General features: G+C 37.7%; 1 protein-coding gene across 3 annotated transcripts; it reads left to right on the forward strand.

Moving 5' to 3' along the window:
- The first annotated feature begins 1527 nt into the window (after nucleotides 1-1527).
- npc1 (Niemann-Pick disease, type C1) lies at nucleotides 1528-19567 on the forward strand. Of its 3 annotated transcripts, none has more exons than XM_086172382.1 (25): nucleotides 1528-1689; nucleotides 4033-4161; nucleotides 4280-4386; nucleotides 4594-4739; nucleotides 4969-5136; nucleotides 5278-5527; nucleotides 5932-6014; nucleotides 6391-6761; nucleotides 6966-7192; nucleotides 7552-7652; nucleotides 7819-7921; nucleotides 8018-8207; nucleotides 9210-9392; nucleotides 9510-9624; nucleotides 9808-9935; nucleotides 10079-10213; nucleotides 10357-10446; nucleotides 14587-14777; nucleotides 15674-15789; nucleotides 16253-16382; nucleotides 16496-16681; nucleotides 17308-17539; nucleotides 17658-17771; nucleotides 18009-18171; nucleotides 18256-19567. In XM_086172382.1, exons 1-25 carry the CDS (start codon nucleotides 1612-1614, stop codon nucleotides 18336-18338), a joined length of 3819 nt encoding a protein of 1272 aa, XP_086028508.1. In that variant the 5' UTR covers nucleotides 1528-1611; the 3' UTR covers nucleotides 18339-19567. The 3 variants fall into 3 exon arrangements, with proteins under 3 accessions (XP_086028508.1, XP_086028510.1, XP_086028509.1); XM_086172384.1 differs by having other exon boundaries at nucleotides 10166-10213; XM_086172383.1 differs by lacking the exon at nucleotides 1528-1689 and adding an exon at nucleotides 3335-3437.
- The last annotated feature ends 32 nt before the right edge of the window (nucleotides 19568-19599 follow it).

The raw sequence follows: 19599 nt of genomic DNA on the forward strand, positions 1-19599 counted from the left end.
ACTGCTGTAAACTTGTGTGCAAGTTAAGCAGCATAGAGAATGAATTAACTTAGAGGAAGGACGCTAAACTCCTGTTGAAACCAGAATGATTGACTCATTTATTCAGTCTACTCATCTTGTTTGGCGAGGAACTCTAGTAACGATGAGATAACTGCCTTTAGCAGATAAGCAGCTGAAATACAGCATCTATGCTAAAGCTTTACTTTTAATTGATGGCAATTGTCATGTTTTGTGTGTGATGACACCATCTTGCGTGAGATAAAAGGTGACTTGATTAAGTTTCAGGAGGAATCTCTTGCCATTGTATGTGTATACAATTAAATGATCAAAATCATATTGAAAAATTGACGACATATTGGGCTGTCGCCCTCATCTTGTACAAGGAAAATGAACAGGACAGTTTACAGTGGCACCATATTTTAAAAAGAAATGTATCAAGAGAGAAAAACTGAATATGGCAATCTGCACATAAAAATATGTGATTAAAAAATTGCTGTATTATATGATGATATGATGATGTGTAGAGGGGGTATGATGATGTGTAGAGTCTATTTAGGTTGTGTTTCAAGTATGGATTTCAGTCATCTTTTTTGTGCTTTTGCTTTGTATTGTAAAGGTTTTGATAACCTAGCATTAGAAATGCATAATTTCTCAGAGTAAAGCATGTAACTATGTTGTCAATTAACCAAAATATAGGTTATTTCCTGATTCCCAAAGAGAAGATTTATGGACCAAAGAGAATACTTATGGACGTAGCGAGAGAGGATATGAAGGTAGTTGGTGTGAGAGAGGAGAATACAGAGAATAGGGTTAGCTGGAGAAAGTTGATTTGCTGTGGCGACTCCTGAAGGGAAAAGCAGGAAGAAGAAGAAGAAGAAGAAGATCGCTATACTGTATTTTCATGTATTTATTATCATTAATATTTGTTAATTTATGGTGAGATACTGAATCTTTAATTTTGAATCTTTAATAATTAAGAAGATTCCTGATATCTGTCTGTTAGGTTAAATTGCTCACAAAAATTTGCAAAAATCAAAGTTATTATTGGTTAAAAGATTAAACAAGTATGGCTTGACAATTTTCCCACAATTTCCCCACTTGACAATTTTCCCACAGTATTTCTACAAATATTTCTAAAAGCAGATTTTTATCTTCTATTTTATTATTTTGACTGCTTTAATAGAATTTTCGACTTTTTGGGAATTCTGACCCAATTCTCCAAAATATGTTACAAATATTATATGGACACCAAGAAATTATACCAGAAAATAAGTTGCTCGGCATTATTATAGAAAAATAACCTATTCTAAGCATGTATTTTCGTGATAGTAGTAGTAAGCAGTAGTAGTATTTTTTTTTAAATAAGCCGAACTCATAGACTCATAAACTTTGATAACAACGAAAATTGAGGAAAAACCGAACTCTAAGAAGACTCACATGGAACACTCTAGACAGTTGTAGTTACTAATCGGTACCGCTTAGTGGCAGTGTTATAGACAGTTGTCATTTCTTTGCTCAAAACAAATAATCCAACGAAGAAGAAAGCTCACCACAAGAAATGCGAAAATTCAACCGTCTTGTCACTCTGTGTCGACTCTTTCAGTAAGAGTGATGGGACTCTTCCCACTGGGAAGAGGGGTCATTCTCCTGTCCCTCATTTTATTCCTGTCGGAAAGACATTTAGGATGGGTAAGTTGACCTAATTGGGGTTCTCTTCGAATCACATGACTCAGCTTGGTGGGCTGTCGTCAGGGTAGTGTTAAATCCGCAGAAGCTAATGCTAGCAACAGGATTCATTTCTGTTCGGTTCTAAACATTCCTTATCCATTACTTCTTCAGAGTCGTGAGTTTGTCACCTCGTACTTGCATGTATAAAGCTATAGCAAGGAGGTAATCTGCGAATGTCTAACAAGATGGATGGAAAATCATTGTCAGTACATTAATAGCAAACATTAGTTATTATATTGTCTACCGCAAGTGAATCGGACAGTGTATTGGATGGGCGGCATATTTGAAGCTGGACAGAAGTTATTAGAGTTGGACGAGTTAATGTTTGGTGTAATCCAAAGTGACCTGCTATAATATTTTGTTATCGCCGATTAAGTAGTTATTAATGGTATATTAAATGTGCGTGGCGGACTCGCTTGAGTAAAAAAATGAACAAATTATTTAACAAACTATAACAATTTGATTTTCGTATCTTTTAGATGCCATTATTCTCCATATGAATTCCCCATGACAATTTGTCAAGTTTAATTCTGTCAAAGTGATAGTAACCAACTGAAAGATGGAGTATTGGTGCTGTTGAAGTATTTTCTTATTTATACTTACCAAAGACCATTCTGCATTCCAGTGAAGCAAGGAAATGACAGAAATTATTACCAAGAACCAAACCTTGAGGTATTAGGGAAACACTTGAACATGATTGACCATTAAAAGTGCTTACTCTTAGAACCGTGTAATGTGGGTTATGGTATTCAGTTCAAAGAAAATATTCACACTAAAGAAATAATGTACTAACTTTTTATATACAATATCAAACTTGTGTCACTAGCCTATTTACTTCTGCCAAATGGCATTACTATTATTTCAACTTGTCTGGTACATCTAGATAATGGCACTGGTCATCTTGTTGGAGCAGCTGGACTTGTTTAGTTTTTGTTGTTAATTTTAAGAGGTTTCATATCTCATTCAAGTTTCTTAGAGTCTAACAGAAGAAGGCAGTGAGAGCCTAGTTAGGCTCCTTGATGAGAGGCTACGGTCATCAATTATAAATGAATAAAAATTAAAAGTCCTGTCCTAATAGCAAGATTGAAGGATAAGGATTTTTTTTAAATTATCGCATGTAAATAAAGTTCCAGTTAACACATTTTTTAATAAGATGCTCTCTGCTTTATTCATCTGATTTGATTAAATCAGTTTTAGATAATGGCCTCTTCTTATCAATTTTTCCACACCTCGAGCCTTTGTTTCTTCTTTTAATCAAGAAATTTGGTCAGAGCTCAGGAGCTAAGCTACAGAACTTAGAACCCATGCCAAAATAAGTTTTAACTTAATCATGACTTCTCTAGATAAGTTTTCATTGTCCTTTTAAAATCTCCCTTTCAAAACCAAAGCTTTAGATTTAGTTAAACACTTTGATTAGTTAGAGACAAGAATGAGAAGAAACAAGGGCTTTTAATGAAAGGTTTGAGAGGCCTGAGATGGATCAATACATTTTTTGTTTTTACTGAAACACCTAAAATAACCCCCCTGGCCATCAAATAAATTCAGGGTAAAGTCCTGGTCGTCCAAGTTGACACAAGACAAATGAATAGCTGGTACAGTTGTAGTGCTATGCTTGACTGCAGCTGCATGTTTGGGGAGCAATGAACTCAACACAAGACAGAAGTAGGCCAGAGACTGACACCTCGCCTACTCAGAAAATGGTTTCTAGAGTAAGTGAATTAACTTCCTTCCTAAAAAAGCATGTGAGGGCATGCTGCTGAATAGACAGATTAATTAATTTCATATATGCATATTTTGAATATGAAAACAGTGCTGGTGACATCTTTTTCTCAAAGAGTTGTAGAAAAACCTTCTGGTAGCTACTAGTCCAAAATATAAGCTTCAAAGCTGTTTGCAGTTGCCATAGAAATCTGACCAATGTGTGTGTGCCATTTCACAGTGTGAGATATGACTAAACAAACTGCTTTTCTCTTTTTTTATTACTAAGCTTGCCCTTCACATACCACATTGAAAAGGAAATATTTTTGCAGAAGTAAAAAGTGTATTTGTATCCATACAGAGCAGAGGACAAAAGAAACACAGAAGAATGAAACTTGTCTAGAGGATAATATAATCATACAATGGTGTAGGCACACATATTCCATCACAAACATCACTGACCAGAAAAATGAGTGGGTCAGAATGGTTTTGAGTATCCTTATACATCCAAGGGGGCTCCTGACAGTTATGACGAAACAGAAAGACTAATTGAATTTGCTCTGTGAAAACACAGTACAAAATATTTTTTCTTGTTTAATTTACCAGGTCGAAGCACAACGCTGTGTCTGGTATGGTGAATGTGAGGAGTCTGAAAAGGTGCCTGGAAAAAAGTACAACTGCAAATATTCTGGTGCACCAATCGCACTGGAATCAGAGGGTTTAGACCTACTCAAGGTACTAGTCTGATACCAAGATTAATCTCCTGCTCGAAGAAAAAATACATTATGTAGTTGTGTTTCCCAACTTTCAAAAAAGCATCTTGTCCATCAAACAATATCACTGTTACATGCAGGAGCTATGTCCAGGATATGACTATGGAGACCACAAACTCTGCTGTAATGTTGAACAGTTACAAACCCTTAAAGGGAGTCTACAGCTACCCCTTCAGTTTCTGTCTCGGTATGTGCTTTGTTTAAGTAATTTGACACATCATCCTTAAAAGGGCATTGTCATTCTGTACCATTTCAAATCATTATCATTTGCCAAGCCCAGCATTGTTTTTTTCTTTTATTTTTGACCAAAACCTCTTCATAAGTGTTATCAAGTTTTTTCCCTCCTTCCTTTCAGTACATTGAAGCATTTTCTTTTGGACCATGTTTTGTGCAGGTGTCCTGCTTGCTTCTACAACTTGATTAACCTGTTCTGTGAGCTGACATGCAGCCCCCACCAGAGTCAGTTCATGAATGCTACTAAAACCAGTAATACCAGTGTTTTGGAGGTGCAGTATTACATTGGAAAAAAATTCGCAAATGGTGAGTTAATTGTAATGTCACTCCATGTTGTCATAACTGAAACCAAGAATGAACATGCTTAAAAAAAAAGAAAAAAATTGAAATGAAAAGAATTCTCTTTAATATGAGGTGGTGCTCTTAGTCATTATTTTCATTACCGGTTGCATAACTATTGTAGCAGATAAAACATTGTAGTAGAGTTAATCAATGTAAGTATTTTGCCCAAAAATAAACATTTGAAAATTTTCAGCCATGTACAATGCCTGTAAGGACGTACAGGCACCCTCCAGCAACGTGCCAGCCTTATCACTACTGTGCGGGAAAGACGCAAAGGACTGCAATGCAACTAACTGGATCCAGTACATGTTTGACATTAACAATGGACAAACCCCTTTTCCTATCGACCCAATATTTTCAGGTAAATCTTTTTTAGTTGCACATTCACATATGTTTCATACATTAAGTTAAAGAAAAAATGCTCTTTAATTATGTTGAATTTTGACTAAATGTCTTTGTCTATAAATGAGATGTGAATTTTGACAATTTTTATTTACTCCAGATGACCCGGTATTGGGTTACACTCCCATGAACAACAAGACCTATGACTGCACAGAAGGCCTAGAGGATGGCTCAGGGCCTTGTTCATGTCAGGATTGCTCAAAGGCCTGTGGCCCCAAACCTGTGCCTCCTCCCATACCTCCTCCCTGGACAATCCTTGGTGTTGATGCTATGACTGTCATCATGTGGATCTCCTACATAGTCTTCCTGCTTATCTTTATAGGTTCTGTGCTCGGAACCTGGTGTTACAGGTAAAATACTATTCTTCACTTCTCAGCATTAAGTGTGTTACCATTTTTATTGAGATTACACCCCCTGTGTGGGCTTCTACTATATTGGATCACAGTTGTCCTTTTATACTTTTCCCCGAAAACTGCAGATCACTGTTTATATCCACCCTCTCAATGCTGTCACCCCTCCTAGACGGACAGGCAGACACACATACACAAATCCTTCAAATCAATGTAGATTTTTTGCAACTTTAGGGCCTCAGCAGCATGACACTTCGCTTGATACACTTGTTAATAGTTCATGCTTTCCGTTTGACTTTCCTCTCCAGCAAGAAATTGTGTATTTCAAAGTACGATGTGTTTGTCTTTTTTGATCTGTTTTTTTGTGCGGTAATATTTGATCATGTTTCTATGTGTGTATTCAGGAAAACCAGAATCATGTCTGAGTATGGCCCCATATTGGGTAGCAATAACCCACTGTCTCTTAACAGTGATGACCCAGATCAAGGTAAATCTATTGTTCGGTTTTCTTTCTGTAATCTATGCAGCATTTCTGTGGAGGTTCTCAGTCAGCCAGGTCATTGGTAAATTCTGGACTTTGATGTTGCACCCCTCATCCGAGGGGCTTCTTTGTAATGGCCTGTGGGAGTTTCCGAATAAAACTGCCAGGGTGGGGGGCATCTCTAGGTTATGATGGCTTATGTAACACAAGCCATCTCAGCCTGCACAAGTTGAAGGTTTTCAAGTCAGTTGCCACAACAATGAGATTTTGAAAGGAATGCATCATATCATTAATTGTAATGTCTTTGGAGTTTAGGTGTAGTACATAGTATAAGTTTTTTGTCACACAGTGCAAACTAACACCAAGTCTTTTTTCTTCCCAGCCGATGCATCATGTTGTGAGAGACTTGGGGAGCGCTTTGAGAATGCTCTTCGGAGCTTCTTTAGCACCTGGGGTTCCTTCTGTGTGCGTTATCCCTGTCTGGTTATACTGGGCAGCCTAATAGTTGTTGTAGCCTCATCTGGAGGACTTCTCTTTATGCGTATTACCACTGACCCTGTTGAGTTATGGTCAGCCTCAGGCAGTCAGGCACGACTGGAGAAAAACTATTTTGACAGCCACTTTGGACCATTCTTCAGAACTGCACAGCTCATTATAACCACGCCCATCAATGAAACGTCCATCTACTCCCCGTACTTTGGAGGATCAGATGTCCCATTTGGTGCTATTTTGGACAAAGATATTCTGCATCAGGTGGGTTCAGTTTTTAGGGAAAAAACATTCAGCAGAATAAATTGCTTTACTTTGAATCAAGACACATGCAAGGTATTTAGCAGTCCTAAACAAAGTCAAAATCACCAGGCAATATAAATGTTTCTGTTGAAGATTTTCAACACCTGTGAAACTGCTCAATTTGTTTTCACATGTCTTTCATTTTTTCTAACCTCACACAACTAGGTCCTAGATCTGCAGCTTGATATTGAAAGGATAGTCGCTACATATGAAGGCCAAAATGTTACCCTGAAGGACATTTGCTTGGCTCCTTTGGCACCGTACAATGACAACTGTACCATCTTGAGTGTTCTCAACTACTTCCAAAACAGCCATGCTGCACTCAACCACAGCATTGGAGATGACTTCTTTATTTATGCTGACTATCACAGCCATTTCCTCTACTGTGTCAGGTGATTTTTCTTCAAACTGGTTTAGTTCCTTTCCCTTTTTATTTTTGTATGGCTATCAAGAGCAATTAGGGTGCTAGGCATGTTACTTTTTCGGCAGTCAAAAAAGCACTGACAGTCTCCGAATACTGTAGTTGCTTTTCAATTGCTGTACTTGCAGAAGGAATTAAGGACCAGCTTCCATGAGATATCTGAATTTTTTGAAGATTAAAAAGTTCCGGAGAAATAGTAATTATATCCTCATTGCTTGTCTTGAGGTAGTTTTCTATATCTTCATGTGTATCAGACTATCTTAAATCACTGATGATGATGGTCAGATGATGGAATGATCAGGCCTAATACTGTATATATTCTAACTGCAGTGCACCAGCATCCCTTAATGATACCACTCTCCTGCATGATCCCTGCCTTGGGACCTTTGGAGGCCCTGTCTTCCCTTGGCTGGCACTTGGGGGTTATGATGGTGAGCTATTTATATATTTAGAGTTAACGGAAAGTAGTCCGTGGTAAAATTAGCCATTGATCTTATCATTTGCCCATTCTATGATGCATGTGCATGTTGCTGATCGTTTTAGTTCTTTAATGTAGAATAAATGTGCCATGTTTGTTTGTTGTTACTGACCTCACAGACACCAACTACAACAACGCAACAGCTCTAGTGATCACGTTTCCTCTCAACAACTACCTGAATGACTCTGTCAGGCTGGGAAAAGCCCGGGCATGGGAAAAAGAGTGAGACTGGGGTTTTTTCTCAGATTGATTATACTGAACCTTATAAACTGCTAATGGTATACCTCTTTGCTTTCTGTTTTTATGTGTCTAATACAGATTCATCAACTACATGAAAAACTTTAAAAATCCCAACCTGACAATAGCCTTCAGTACAGAGAGGAGTGTTGAAGATGAAATTGACAGAGAGAGCAAAAGTGACATCAGCACTATAGTCATCAGCTATGCTATCATGTTCATCTATATCTCCCTAGCCTTGGGTCACATCCACAGCTTCAGGAGAGTCATGGTATAAAGCTAAGTCACATGTTTCTATCATATTCTTCAACTCGTGCTTATTTGGTTTGCAAAAGAAAATTAATTCCTACAATAGTTGTTAGCATTCAAATTACATTTCCTGGGTGTGATTTAAGCCTTTGATGAAATCATTTGATTCAACAGAACTTATACAACATGTTCAACAATTTGGCACTCGACCAATAAAATGGATGGTCTGTTCCACTTGTAGCTCTTGGTGAAATTACACCATTTGCCCATAAAAGCTGTCCTCATTATTTGAAAATTGGCTGGGATATGGAATATGGAAATATTGCACATTAATTATTAACATAATCAATTTTGAATTAATGCTGAACATCCTTATTCATTCAAGCTGACCCTCTTATTCTATTTTTATGCAAAGTAATAACTTTAGCCTGCCACATAGTCATTAATAAATGACTATGTGGCAGGCTAGTTAAAAGCCAACCCAAGGATTGTTATGAGCAGTTTCAAGAGAGGCTCAGAATATAGAATGGAGAAAAAATGTGCATAGCTCTTACATAACTTAAAAGAAGAAATTTCTTTTATACAGCCTTTTATATTTCTGTTAAATCTAAAATACAGTCGTATTATGATAAATAATGCAGTTTGTGTGTAAAAAAAAAACATAGATTTTTTTTTTTTTCCTCACATTGAAGACACCTCATAACTGACTATTTAATTGGCTGGATACAGTTAAAAGTTACAATTTTAAAGTAATGTTTACATCAGTCTTGCAAACTTAAGCTCAGTTGTTTACCATACCCAGCTGAAACAGGCGCGTTTAGTTAGAAACACATACAATATTCAACCTAAATGATTGTTGTGCTCAAGAAAAAACAGAAAACAGAGAAAGAAAATATTTCAACAATTTGCCTCAAACAATTTACCACCCTTGGAAATTGTCTGAATCAGCTATAGTTACACATGGTTATACATATAGAAGAAAGAAGCTTAGTATGGTTTGGTAATTCATTCTTTTGTCTTTCAGGTGGACTCTAAGATTTCTCTGGGTATATCAGGGATTCTAATTGTGCTAAGCTCTGTGGCTTCCTCACTGGGAATTTTCAGCTACTTTGGTATCCCACTGACACTCATTGTGATTGAGGTCATCCCCTTTCTTGTTTTGGCTGTTGGTGTGGACAATATATTTATTATAGTACAAACATATCAGGTACTTTTCTTTTAAAATAATTCAGTCAATTGAAATTGTATATTATCGCACAGCAAAAGTGAACTTGTTTTTCATCCAGGAACCAGTCAAACCTCTTCATTTTAAACTTTCTAATAGAGAGATGAGCGATTGCCTCAAGAAGAACTTCACCAGCAGATTGGTCGTATTCTTGGCGATGTAGCCCCCAGCATGTTCCTCTCCTCATTCTCTGAGATGCTGGCCTTCTTCCTAGGTGAGATAGAAACATTTCAAAAATAAGGCTTTGTATTTACTGATGTTGAATGTGTTTTCTCAGTGATGTATCAACATTAGTCAAGAAAGGTTTTGATCAAGACATAGTTGCTCTAGAAAGTGTCGAAGTTTTGCAGTGAGTCTCATGCTGATAGTACAGTTGATTTTTTTTTTCCCTCTGCAGGGGCACTGTCCAATATGCCGGCAGTGAGGACATTTTCTCTGTTTGCTGGTTTGGCTGTTTTTATTGATTTCCTGTTGCAGATCAGTTGCTTTGTCAGCTTGCTTGGCTTGGACTTGAGGAGACAAGAGGTGAGACTGAGTGAAATGTTGGGCACACTTTGAACAAACTTCAAACAAGGGGTCTCAGGATATTCACTTTAAAGGAACAATTGCAGTTTCTCCTAAGCGTGACATGGTTTGGAATATGCACTAAGGGATATTCTTTTTAAAAGGTAAATCGTTTTGACATCGTTTGCTGTATGAAGCTGCCAGAAGGTCAGGAAACAAAGACCGACAGTATCCTATTCCGTTTTTTTAAGAAAGTCTATGCCCCTTTCATCCATCAAGAAGTGGTGCGGCCAATCATAGTAAGTACTTCGGATGCCCTTGTCTTGTTAGTTGCATCTTACTCTATAGTGTTAACTATGAGCCTTCTTTTCTTTGAATTATTCATAATGATCAAGATATGTTGGAAAGCAATATTTCCTTTAAATCTTTTATCTATTTTCAGGTGGCTGTGTTTGTGGGAGTGCTGTCCTTTAGTATTGCAGTGATAAATAAAGTGGAAATTGGACTGGACCAGAAACTCTCCATGCCTGATGTAAGTTTTTTTGCCTTGCTCAGTAATGTATACAGGGTTAATTCCTTCATAGATCAGTAACTAACTGAACTTAAGTGATGGGCAGTTTTGGTGGAGGCAGTAGAACACAGGGTAACTTATAAAAACAGAGGAAGGAACATACAGGTGGACTGCACCTTGTATAGACAATGTTGTCTGATGTAGATCAGTGATGGTGAATGAGTGTTGCAAGACCGCATAGGATGGTGGTGTGTGGGATGAATCTTGTGACAAAGAAAATGACGAGGATGAAGGGAGAGCAAAGGACAAAGTGGAAGAGGCCTGAAAATGAAAGAGTGGTTTTTCAGGAAGGAGTTGAGATAGGTTCTGGGTGATCAGGAGGTTTTTCTAAGTGACTTGACAACTGCAGTTAATGTGATTAGGAGGACAGGTAGGAGAGTAATTTGTGTGTCATTTGGAAGGAAATTGGAGTTGAATGTAGTTGAATTAGGAAGTGCAGGAGTTTATACTAAAACTAGCTACCATGCAGATTGTGTGTCAGTGTGTTTGAGTCCCACTGTAATAATTTATGTTTTCATTTTTACTATGTTTCTAAGCGCCAGACCATGAATGGATATTTCTATGGATTTATTTTCCATTTATTCATTTAGTATGAATGATGTGCCGATTGATGAACATGTTTGTTTTGCTGTGCTTGTGACAATGTAAATAAAGATGCATTCTATTGTGTATACACAGAGAAGGTTTAGTAAAGAAGTGGGACATTGAGGGGATTGAAGCAAATAGAAGTATCGATTAGGAGTACAGAGGTGCAACGCAGTGTGAGGGTAGAGGTGGCAGAGGCAGACCCACATGACTTGAATGCCTTTGATTGATGCAGGTTGGCAAAGCGGAGAGATAGCGATGAGTAACCATGTGCAGCAGGATTTGGGTGATTTAAGGATAGAGAGGGACATCAATTGACTGGAGTTACAAGTGTGATAGGAAGGTGGAAAGATTACTGTATTAAGAAAAGTTGATAAATGAGGAAGACAAAAGAGAAAGAAGAATATAGGAGGTGACTGTTGTGGACCATGAAATAGCATAGATGAGGAAAAAGGAAGTGAGGAGGGCACTGAAGAGGTGAAGAGTGGAAATAGTGGATATCTGTGGAGATATGGAACTGTCTAGGAGAGATGGCAGAGTTTTTCCCTAGATGTTTCAACAAGAGGTTTAAGAGTTTTTAAGAACAAGGGAGACTGGCAGAGTTGTGGCAACTTCAGAGTAATAAAGTTGATGAGCCATACAATGAAGGTATGGTGAAGAGTTGTGGAAGCTGGACTAGCAGGGACACACTGCACAACTTTCACAGTTGTTACCAATTTTGAAGACTTGGAGGACTCACTAATGAGGTTTCGGACTTTCTAATGGCAACTGAAAGACTGGGGATCACACATTTAACGACTGCTGATGTGGGGTTACAGACGACACAATTTTACAAACAAACTGAGGGCAACTCAACACATGTGCAAAACTCTTGAGAGGAACTATGTCTACTTGACCAACAGTATAGTATATAGTTATTGTAGTTTGCGCATATCAAGGCCAGTTTCGCTTTGTCGACTCTCCTGCCATCTCTGTTCACCACTGTTGTTTTGATATCGCTGCTGATTCCTGTCTTCTTCTGACATTATTTCCTGTGTCTCACCTACTCTTTTTCATTGACTGCTAGCAGCATAGATCTGCAGTTGGGTCATAAAGCAGCGCACACTACCAGATGATGTCCAGAGTTGGCTTAAACATGACCTGGGTTGGGTCTTTCCCCAACACTAACAGATGTCTATGCTGACTTGCTATAGTTGTTGTGCTATACTGGCCGTCCTCAAAAAGGGCTGACTGGTGCAGTCTGCCCAACTGTGAATTAGGGGTTAAATGGGACAAAAAATCTTAGAGTTTGTCCTGCTTGAGGACAGAAGTGGGCATTTGTGGGCAGAAGTATGATGCCATGCAAAATAAATACAACAGATGCAATATACTAACTTTGACAATGTTGATCTAAAGCAGGGGTAGGCCACATCCGGCCCGTTGGTCCTTTTAATCTGGCCCGCCAAAGATTGGTACAGAATTCATACTTGATTTGAATGATTGGATCAATGAATGTGGGAGCTCAAACAGGAGATTATTTCATTTTGGGAGCTACTTGAGAACACTTTTCCTGAGCTGAATCACACAGATTGGCACAGAACTGACACACATTAATGAGCTGGACATGAAGCTACAAAGGAAAAACTGGTTTGTGCATGAAATGCAAGCAAACGTCAGAGACTTCAAAACCAAGCTAGTTGTATGTTTAAAACAAAGGTCGAACGAGTCTGATGTGTACAGTTAACAAATGCGTTTTTTACATTTTTTTATTTGTATTGTATCTTGTGCTAACCTGGCCCGTCTGTCAAATTTTAAAAGTCAATGCGGCCCCTAAGTCAAAACGTTTGCCCACCCCTGATCTAAATGTACAGGAAATGTCAGGGGGCGCTGCATTGTGCCTCTGCAGAGCTAGAAAAAGAATATGACAGTGTGCCATTGGAGGAGCGTTTGTTTTATATGTGGAAGTCTAGTGTGGCAGAAAAGTATGTTATAATGATGTATGAGGGCAGTAAGACCAATGTGAGGTGTGCTGTAAGTATGACGGGAATTCGAGATGGCGAGTGTAGTGTATCAATGATCAGCTCTGAGACCCCTTCTGTTGCTATGGTGAAGGACAGGCTGACATATGAGGTTAGACAAGAATCTCAGTGGACTGTTTGCAGATGATGTCGCTAACTAGCCGGCTAGCTACTTTCACTGCAGAGTGCCAAATTGATTTGTTTTATTGTCCCTAGAACAGGGACCAGGTGGAGGAAAATCTAGAAAAATGGAAGTATGCCCTGGAAAAGACAGGTTAGCTACAAAAACACAGAATAAATATGTATTGACATAGAAGTTCTCAGTCATCCAGGTCATGGTTAATTCTTGTCAAAATCTTCTGCTCGTGGGAACTGTGCTTGATTTTCTTTCTTGAAGACACCTCTTATCTGAGAGGCTTCTTCAGTTCCACAAACATGTTGCCACAGAATTTGGGATGATCATCCTTTGACTTGTGCTGGAGTTGTAAAAGACTTTCAGAAAACCCACTGACAACAGAAACCACCTGTGTTCCAGACTTAAGATCTGAACTGAAGAAGCCTCTCAGATGAGAGGTGAAATATCTTCAAGGGATGAGAGTCAAGTCCAGCTGCCATGAGAAGAATATTTTGACAAGAATTACATATGTGTAGAGATAAATGTGGAGATTTTTGAATAACTGTGTGTTAAAGTATGCAAGCCGTTCTGAACGCATTGAGAAAAATGTCAGGTATGATAAAACAATCAGCAGCAATAAAAACAAAAGGTATTCAAGACAGGTGAGACCAGCAATGTATGGTTTAGAGACGGTGGCACCAAAAAAGGCAGAGCTGGAAAGCAAAGATGAAATGTTGAGGTTTTCTTTGGGATTGACAGGAAAGGATAGGTTCTGGAATGAGCACATAACATTAAACATGGACAAACTGGAATCATATAAACTTAAACTCGGAAACTAAACTAAGCTTTTTTTCTGCTATTTTTTGCTCCTGCTCCCAGCCAAGATAGAACTGATAATTATCAGATCAGGGAAGTAATTTTTTCAACTCTTCTTTTGAACATTATCATATACTTCAGTGACAGTTAGGAACCTTGGTGTGTTCCTTGACAGAATGCTCTCTCTTCATATTAGAGAGGAAACAGTCACCTTTTTCCAGCTTAGAAACATTGCTGATGTCACATCAGCTTTGTCATTAGAGGACACAGAGAACTTAATCCATCTACTTTTCACGATTTCATTATTGTTATGCCCTTTTATCTTGGTTGGCAAAGAGGAGTATCCAAAGCCTGTACATTGCTGGTGCAATCTGAGCATGTGTTCTGAACAGTAAATTGCAAGTAAATTTGAACACATTACTTAGGCATAGACCATGCTTTACTGTCTTCCTGTTTAGATGAGAGCAGACTGTGAAGTATTACTCCATATGTAAAATAGTCAACAGCATTTCTTAATTATCTGACCAGCATATCTATGCTGACAATCTGTTGTCTAATATGTCTAATCTAGCCTGTTGTCTAATCCAGGATTCTTACGTGTTGGAATACTTCAAAAACTTAAGCAAGTATCTCCACACTGGAGCTCCTGTCTACTTTGTAGTAGAGGACGGTCTCAACTACAGTAGCCCTGTGGACCAGAATGCTGTGTGTGGAGGGGTTGGCTGCAACAACAACTCCCTGGTCCAGCAGGTTTACACAGCTTCACTGATCAGTAACTAGTAAGTCTAAGATGCATGTTTCTAGAACAAAGTTTTTTTTGTCTCTAAATGAGAAGTAAGAAAATCAAATTAAAATTGAACTTTTCGAAATCTTAGGAAATTGTATGTTCATAATAAAATATGGATGGAAATTGATGATTCTAAACTCATTTCTAACCAGCATAGGACAAACATTGACCTTTATCTCATAAAAGTGGAAAATAATTTATATAAACAAGAAGGATATGAATTTTCTTAACCCATAGATTCACATTTTCATGAGCGACATGGTCTTAAATAAAGGGGAATGGAATTATCCTAAAATTAACCTCTAAGTATAGCCGTCCGGCAAATATTGTGAAGTAGGAAGACAAATATTAGATTCAAAGTTCCATGAAATGGAAATAAGTTAAGTACTCCTTCATTTGTATCTTGAAGCTGTACTTGATTAAAATGTTTTGTTAATTTTTTTAAACATTAGAGAAGCCCTGATAACAAAAATGTAGCTGTCCAAACCAGAACTTAAACATAAGAGAAGTCATGGTACCAAAAATGCAGTAGTCTAGGCCTGACCCTCTTCCATCCCCCCATTGCATACAAGTTGGTCATATCATACCAATGTGAATCTTCACAGAAACAAAAAATTAATGTGGATGTGATCCTTGATAGAAGTGTACAGTAGCTTAAGAGCTAAGGCACTTTACTCTGAGCAAGGATTTGGTAACTGATGGTGTTTATTTTAGAGAAATCAAGTGCATAATTGTGTTCATGCACAGCGGTCAAATTTTCTGAATTTTGGTGTCAGTTTTTTGACATCCCTACATCATAAATTTCAATGTAAGCCCAATGCCACAGCCAGTAAAAATACCTATACTATTTCTAGCATTAAAAAAGTTTGCTGTTCCATTGGCTTTTAGCACCACCATTGCCTTCACACCATCCTCCTGGCTGGATGATTACTTTGACTGGGTGAAGCCTCAGTCCAACTGCTGTCGGTACAACAACTCAACTGGAGACTTCTGTAATGCCTCAGGTACATGCTTTTTTTTTTTTTTTGTTAATTGTGCTTTGACAGCTTTTCACACAACCCTTAGTCCATATATCAACATTTATCTGGTATTTTCATAAGCAAAGGGCAATTTAAAATTAATTTCGATTTGTTTAAATTTTGTCTTGAGTGAATATTTGCAAAAAATTTCTATCAATTTGAACATTTAATATATTGTCTTTGGAGTGCATTAAACTAAATATAGGTTGAAAGTGATTTGCAAATCATTGTATTCTGGTTTTTTTTACGTTTTGTACAATTTCCCAACTTAATTGGAATTGGGGTTTGTATACCTATTGTTATGAACTTTAGCATTGCAAACAACTCAAACAAGTGCAAATTGCTATCATTCAGCTTTTGCACTCGATTAAGAGAAGAAGAATGGGAATGTCTTGTCAGGTTTTGTGTTACACAGTAGACTTGGATTATTTCTGCATATGTTTTCCAGTGGTAGATCCCTCCTGTGTTCATTGTCGGCCCATGACTCAGAGTGGAAAACAGAGGCCGGTGGGAGAAGATTTCATGCGGTTTCTACCCATGTTCCTGTCAGACAATCCTAATGTCAAATGTGGAAAGGGGTAATTTTTCTATCTAATTTCAAAATATGTTAACTTCTGTGCTGTCAAAAAAAATCAATTTCTCATCAGTCGCAGTTAACATTTCCTTTTGCAATGTATTATAACCCCTCTAGTGGCCACGCAGCTTACGCAACGGCAGTTGACCTGTATCCTAACAAGACAGCCATTGGAGCCACATACTTTATGACATATCACACAATCCTGAAGGAGTCCCCAGACTTCATCAATGCTATGAAGATGGCCCGAATACTTGCTCACAATATTAGCCAATCCATGGGTCATAAGGTGTTTGCCTATAGGTAAGCTCTTATAATCAGTGTTCCTCAAACCAGTTAAAAATATATTGTAAATAATAATTATTGTAATGTAAAACTAGCCTTTCTATGATGTTGCAGATTCGATTTTGTTTGGTAACTCTTGTAAATAAAGTGTACTTGTTGCACATTCAAGATTTCAGTTACAAAGCTGGAGAAATGGGTTAAAGATGCATAGATGGGCAGTAAAGAAAATACAAATTGCCAGCATTGACCATCTGTAGTGAAGTAATCTTCCCTGCCCTCATCTTAGCACAAAAATCATTCTAGCATTTGTTTGGATCATTGCCTCAGTTATGGCAGTTGTTGGCAAATGGCAATTACTTGTATATTACTTACTACTAAAAATGACTTATTAGTATTAGTATCATTACATTATTATTAGTGTTATACTCATAATAAGAAAATTGCTTTGTAGATTGGAAAATAGCTGATTTTACAGCTTGAAATGCCTGACAGGATATGCTGTTAGAATAGAAGCTTCATTGTCATTGTACAACCACAGAACAAAATTTTAAAATTGAACATTTCTATTGTGAGAATAGTACAAATTGCTTTGTGGACATAATGGCTTCCTTTTTGAAACATTTTACTATTTTCTTCCTTTGCAGCGTGTTCTATGTGTTTTATGAGCAGTACTTGTCCATCGCAAATGACACAGCTCTAAACTTGGGTGTTTCCTTGTCGGCCATATTTGTGGTGACCACAGTATTGTTAGGCTTCGAGCTATGGTCGGCTGTTATAGTCACTATCACCATCGCCATGATCCTGGTCAACATGTTTGGGGTCATGTGGCTCTGGGACATAAGCCTCAACGCAGTGTCCCTCGTGAACCTGGTTATGGTGAGAAGGATGGAACACACATTTCTATGTGTGTTCATGCAACAAACAAACTTTACTAACGGTTTGACTGTATTTTACATGTTTTGGTGACAGAGATGTTTTTCATGGTTTGTTGTAGGCATGTGGTATTTCTGTGGAGTTCTGCAGTCATATTGTTAGAGCTTTTTCCATCAGTGTAAAGAAGAACAGAGTGGAGCGAGCTGAGGAGGCCCTGGCTCACATGGGCAGTTCTGTAAGTCTCACCTCACCTCAGCAGATTCACTAATGGCCTTTTTGTATGTAATAGGATGCATAATATTATTGTTTGGTTTGAGTTTGCTTTTTTTGTTTTGCTTTTTCTTTTTGGCGGGAGAATTTGAGTTGTCTGTCTGCTTAAATAGTTTACTATGTTAAAGTTTGATGTATAATAAGACCTGTATCAAAAACTGTGTCATTTTGTTTCTTAAATCAGGTTGGTTTCTTTTTACAGGTTTTTAGTGGGATCACATTAACAAAGTTTGGAGGTATCCTGATTCTGGCCCTCTCTAAGTCACAGATCTTCCAGGTCTTCTACTTCAGGATGTACTTGGCCATTGTGCTTCTTGGGGCAACGCATGGCCTCATCTTCCTCCCTGTACTACTTAGTTATATAGGTGAGTATCACATTTGAGGAAAAAGACATAAATACTTTACACCATTGATGCCAAATGCAGTCCTCTATATTCCAACTCTTACAGGTCCTTCAGTAAATAGAGCAAAGGTGTTTTCTGCAAACAAGCGCTTCGCTGGTACAGAAAGGGAGCGCCTCCTCAACTATTAACAAACTGTAGCACCCAATGAACAATGAACTGTTTGCTGTGGAGGAACAGTAAGAGTTAGACAACAAGCCCTTTTTGTGATTTTTGAAAAATGGTGTTGCCACTACTATGCATGGATTTAACTCAGGAATGCATATGCCCAGTAGAAGGCAAGTTGGAGGCCTTTTAACCCATAAACTACAGTCTTCCTCATTAGACTGTAACCCCACTATTGCCCTACCCCCTTACACTACAGGAAAGGACGCAGTATTAGAAACTTAAGTGCAACATACAGAAAAGAAATTAACACACTTTGAAAAGGTGGAAAACCACCAACACAGCTTACAGTCATACAGTTGCACTGTTTTAGTTCTATGTGCTATTTGTTGTTTATATTCGGGGATAGGTTAATTTGTTTGTTTATATATATATATATACACATATATATATATACATACATGTGTATAGATAGATATGTGTGGAGAGAGAGAGAGCGAGATGCACCCTTGCTTTTCTTTTCCACTTTCAATCATTTCATGTCACCCTTCTATTTAAACTCAGTTTTTTGATTTGGGAGTTTGCATAACTGGACTTCATTTACTCTGGTGTGGACTTCATCAAGATACAAACTCATGGCTGTTGATAAAGGTAAACTGATGCTCCATGATATACTTACAGTCACTGAACAATCTGTTGTTCAGTGACTCTATTGCATAAAGAGACGGAATGATAAATTACTGGGTTTAAGTGTATACAGCTTAGTGAAATTTAGAAATTATTCTTAGACATGAAGTTTGGTCACATATCATTGTGTAAAATGACTATAATGCACCTCATTCATTCTGACATCTGTAAGTTTTTTTTGTTTTTTTTTTTAATTCATTTTTTTGCCATTTGAGAAACCCTCTTCCAGTGCCCCCCCCCCTAATTCAAAGATGATTATGGCATCATTGTCAAACATTTTACCAAATTTGTTTATAATCTTGTATCTTTTTTGTCTTTCTGGGGCAGGTTTTTAAATGATGTAATATCTTTCATACCATGAGTAATAACTGCAAGAACTAAGCTTTGATGTAAGAAATGTCAATTAGAAACTGTCTAAAAAGTTGTAACATTAATAGTTAGCAGTGCTGTGCATTGATATAGACAAACCCTCAATAACCTTGAAGATCATGATTGAAGAGAAACATGCCTTGATATTCGAGTTTTTAATAATTTTAAAATATACAATAAAAAGTTGTTGAAAAAAAAATGAGCCTTCTTTCCTTTAGAGGGTGATTTACA

The sequence above is a fragment of the Fistularia commersonii genome, chromosome 25, assembly GCF_037954325.1.
Source record: "Fistularia commersonii isolate RoL2024-O1a breed Wild chromosome 25, RoL_Fcom_v1.0, whole genome shotgun sequence".
NCBI lineage: Eukaryota > Metazoa > Chordata > Actinopteri > Syngnathiformes > Fistulariidae > Fistularia > Fistularia commersonii.